Source organism: Camellia sinensis, chromosome 1 (assembly GCF_055761805.1).
Source record: "Camellia sinensis isolate YWXY chromosome 1, ASM5576180v1, whole genome shotgun sequence".
In the NCBI taxonomy this organism is placed as follows: Eukaryota; Viridiplantae; Streptophyta; class Magnoliopsida; order Ericales; family Theaceae; genus Camellia; species Camellia sinensis.
The window spans coordinates 156,178,307-156,183,090 of NC_138961.1; the positions used below are offsets into that span (position 1 = coordinate 156,178,307).

General features: G+C 32.9%; 1 protein-coding gene across 1 annotated transcript; it reads left to right on the forward strand.

The window, feature by feature from the left end:
* Positions 1 to 2,431: 2,431 nt before the first annotated feature.
* On the forward strand, positions 2,432 to 4,208 carry LOC114292716 (ARM repeat superfamily protein). Its single transcript, XM_028236738.2, has one exon. It carries the CDS (start codon positions 2,733 to 2,735, stop codon positions 4,059 to 4,061), a length of 1,329 nt encoding a protein of 442 aa, XP_028092539.2. The 5' UTR covers positions 2,432 to 2,732; the 3' UTR covers positions 4,062 to 4,208.
* The last annotated feature ends 576 nt before the right edge of the window (positions 4,209 to 4,784 follow it).

Sequence of the window (4,784 nt, forward strand, 5' to 3'; positions counted from 1 at the left end):
TTCCATATCAAAAAATTTGTAGAATTCAATTTGATTGTAACAAACGAATTCAAATTGTTGATCAGAAGAACAAGGTTGGCTAGTAGGGATAAAGATATAGACTCCATTGAAGGATTTTGAAGAAGCTTGACTCGTTGGAGTTAACAAGCTCTGATACCATGAAGAATTTGTATCAGAAATGAAAATATCTTCTGATAATAGATCTTGAGTACAGAGTTTCCTATTTATACAACCTTAGAGTTTGTTATGTAGCTATACTATATCTAACTATGTAACTGAAAACCGTTGTAACAGACTTGATACAACTAAACTAAGCTTAATATCTAATTACAATGCTTGAGCCTTATCTGTTTGTTCTGCTTGTGTGGCTGTTATCTCATCAAAATCAACGGTCCAAGTTTAAAATAAAAAATAAAAAAGTCTTAAGTGCGGGCGGATTCTCGCGGGTGCGGATAAAACCCGTAACCCCAATAATGTCATATTCCAAACTACATCCGCTCACATTGTATCTGCGAAATCGCCCATTTGTATGCAAATTAGTTCGGGTTGGGCTTGTTGGGTGGTTTGGGTAAACCTATACCCAATCCTAATGAATATGAATACAGATTGTGGATATTAACGAATAAATTTATCAATTAGAACTTATAAAAAAATAAATATGATTAATAGGACCCATAAGTACCCCAAAAATAAATGTATGATAAAATATATTTTTATTATTTAAACAGGAGAAATTACTGATGAGTGATTATTTCAAAAACTTATTATTATTTACTATCAAATTTATGTTAATAATTATTATAAATTTATCACTTATTTGTAATTAGTAGCTGATGTGAAATTTCCCCTTTAAAGAAATACTAAAGGTGAAAGATTTTCTGGCTTTCGTTTTGTGATCAACAAATGGTACCCATGTTCACAAGACAACTGACATGGCTTTCATCCAACCATTTGAATATTAAAATGCAACATCTCCATATTTTATTCTTGATTGGTAGTTCTCATATCTTGTATCATTTTAATTTTCATATTTTTAATTTATTCAATTTTTATTTTTATATTTAGATTTTATATTAATTTAGTTCAATTAATAACACCAGTTGAGATTTTTTATAGAAAATTGTCACTAAGATAGTTTAGGTTAATTCACTTAATTGAGCAAATTTAAAATTGTTCCTTAAAAGCATGACACATGCTATTCATGTGCTCATTTTTCATTATAAAATAAAAAATAAAAATAAATTATTAATGGTTGTAGTCAATTAGACTAACTTGACAGAGGCCAAAATGATACGAGTGAAAAAATAAGGACTATTAATGTAATTTTCTCAAGATATTATGTCATTACCAATTTATGGAAAGGCTCTAAATGCATCTCAAGAATTTTGGTTGAACATCCCAACCTAATGAATTTTTTTATTGATATTATATTCATATTCAAAATGACCAAAAAGTACATATAATTGTAAATATTACAAACTATAGTATCTTAGGGCATCCCATCTTATAACGAGTACCAATCTTTCATTCACTCTTCTCTTACTCTTTTCACCTTATATCTTCATACTTAACCATACTTCCCTCGAATTCACTATTCTCACATTCTATTTTATATAAAAGTAAAAAATAGACAATGATGAAGACGTTTCGAAATTGATTTTATGAACTTTGTTTGGAAATTCTTGTTTGGTAATGTGTTTCCAAATTATTTGATATTTTTTAATATTTCATATATGAACAAAATGTATATGTTTGGGTCTGTATTTTCATATACTTTAATTTTTTAAAGACAGTGGTGGCCAATGGTTCGACAGTAGTGGTCAATGATATGTTGTTGCAGTCATTGTCCGCTTGGAACCTCTGGTTTAAGAGTTTGAACGACCGTGAGATATTGTAAGAAATTTTTGTGATTTTATTTTTTTTCAAGGGTAAATTGAGAGCTTATGAATGTATTTAGGGGTTTTGAGGATAGAATGTGTATTATTTGTTGTATTTAAAATAATAGAATAAATATTAAATTTCATAATAAGATGTATAAAGCATTAGAATGCCCAACTAAAATTTTAGAAATTCATGATATTACTACTATCAAATAAAATTACTAAAAAAATCAGATACAATGGTTGGTAATTTCTTGTTAGACGATATGAATAATAAGAAAAATAATAATAACGTGATAAATTTGGTGAACTTTGAATGTGAAAGAAACAAAGGACCGCACCAGCAGTAGCGAGATCAAAAACAACCGCAAAGCTGGCCGACCAGGGTTGACCCGTGACTCAGTCCTCCGGTCAAAACGACTAAACTCATATCTCTCTCTCTATCTATATTCAACTCAACTCTCACTCTTTATTAAGATTTAATTTAATTTAGACCCTTTTATTTGTTAACCTCATTCATCATTTTCAAACCTTCAACGGTCAACATTCAAATAACGTTTAAATCTTTCCATGTTCCATGTTCCATGTTCCATTCCATTCCTAGTTATGACACATTGAATGTTTCCTTCTCAAACTCTCTCTCTCTCTCTCTCTCTCTCTCTCTCTCTCTCTCAATCTTTGACCAACCCATCAAACTTTACCATAAAAACATAAACACAATTCTATCTCCATTTATATACCGTACCCATCAAATTCACTCATATCGTCCTTAAGAAGCTAGATACAGCATAACTTTCGATCTCAACATTTTCACCAATATTCACTGTTCTTTTATTTCTTTCCCTAGTAGACATGATTTTATCTTGGAGAAAACGAAGAGCTTGCCGGCGTGCTGGCAAGAACGATCTCTCCGAAGCCAACTTGGAAATGGAGCTAACCATTCCAAGCCATTTCCGATGCCCGATCTCTCTCGATCTGATGAAAGATCCGGTTACATTATCAACCGGGATCACATACGATCGAGATAGCATCGAGAAGTGGATTGAATCTGCGAACTTTACTTGTCCTGTCACCAATCAAGTATTGAGAAATTTCGATCAAATCCCCAACCACGCAATAAGGAGGATGATCCAAGATTGGTGTGTCGAGAATCGCTCTCATGGCATTGAGAGAATACCAACGCCAAGAATTCCGGTGACCCCTCACGACGTATCGGGGATTTGTTCGAAGATAATATTGGCAACTCAACGCGGGGATCAAAAGAAATGCTTGGAATTGGTGTCAAAGATCAAGACATGGGCGAGAGAGAGCGAACGAAACAAGCGATGCATCACGGAGAATGGCGCTGGATTTGTGTTATCGTCTTCATTCGAGTCTTTCTCGTCATTTTCAATCAAAGAACATGAAGATTTGCTCGGAGAGACCTTGTCGGCATTGACATGGATGTTCCCACTTGGTTCACAAGCCCAATCGAAGCTAAGTTCAGCCTCATCCTTACGTTGCATGGCATGGTTTTTGATGGGTGAAGATCTCTCTTCTCGCCAAAACTCAGTTTTAGCCCTAAAAGAACTACTTTCTTCAGATCAGAGGCACATAAACGATTTCGCGGAGATTGAAGGAGTCGACGAAGCCCTAGTTCAGATAATTAAGGAACAAACTTGTCCTACATCTACTAAAGCTTCTCTAATGGTGATTTACTACATCATCTCATCATCTAAATCGAGTGAGAAGATCACATCAAGGTTTGTGGAATTGGGTTTGGTCTCAATTGTATTGGAAATTCTTGTTGGTGGTGAAAGAAGCATATCTGAGAAGGCTTTAGCGGTTTTAGATAACATTTGTAGTTGGAAAAAAGGCATAGAAAAGGCTCGTAACCACGCGCTGACTATGCCGGTGTTGGTGAAGAAGATACTGAGAGTTTCTGATATGGCAACCAAGTTTTCGGTGTCGATCCTGTGGAAGATCTGCAAGAATAGTGTTGAAGATGGAGGTGATGATAATGAGATGGTTGAGGCCCTTCAGTTGGGTGCTTTTCAGAAGCTGTTGGTGGTATTGCAGGTTGGCTGTGGTGAGAAAACTAAGGAAAAGGCTACTGAGTTGTTGAAATTGTTGAATCAGTTCAAAGATAGGTTGGACTGTTTTGATTCATCAATGGATTTCAAGTATCTCAAGAGGCCATAAGCAATTAAATGTTTGTTTGTTAGGTTAAAGAAGATAGATGTACAAAGATACACAGAATGTTATTCCACTGCTACATATTGTAAATAAATATTTATCCTTTGACAAGTTCAATGTTAGTTTTGACCATGTATTCATCTCTCTGCTAAATAATTGTCCTCACGTCTGTTATATTCTTGTATTTTAAGGACCTCAGCAGTTTTGGGAGAAGTATTTTAATAGCAAAAATGCCATGAATCATGATATATTTTCCCAGATTTTTCTAAGTAGAGTAAATGTATGGTGAAAATTGAATTAGTGTAATATAGTGATGTAAAATTTTGAGTAATTCTAAATTTTTATATCTTTGTCTGTAATGTTATTGTTTCAAAAGTAGCTTATTATTTCACTGGAATATCATAAAAATAAAAATGAGAAACTGCCAAAAATTGTTTGCAATTGACTAAAAAACAATATGTTATATATAAATTAACCAATATTACAATTTTTTCTTGTTAGCTAATGTGTCAAGCAATAAAAAAAAATTCGGGCAAATTACATTTATAATACAATTAGTCCCACACTTTTAACATAATTACACTAATCCCTCTCAAGGTTTTAAATTATACAACACTTAGATCATTTTTCATCAGTAGTTCGTTAGTCATATAAATGAAAAAAATGATGTTATCATCTATTTACTACTAAAATATATAGTTATATTTTTTTTTATTTCAATATCTACTT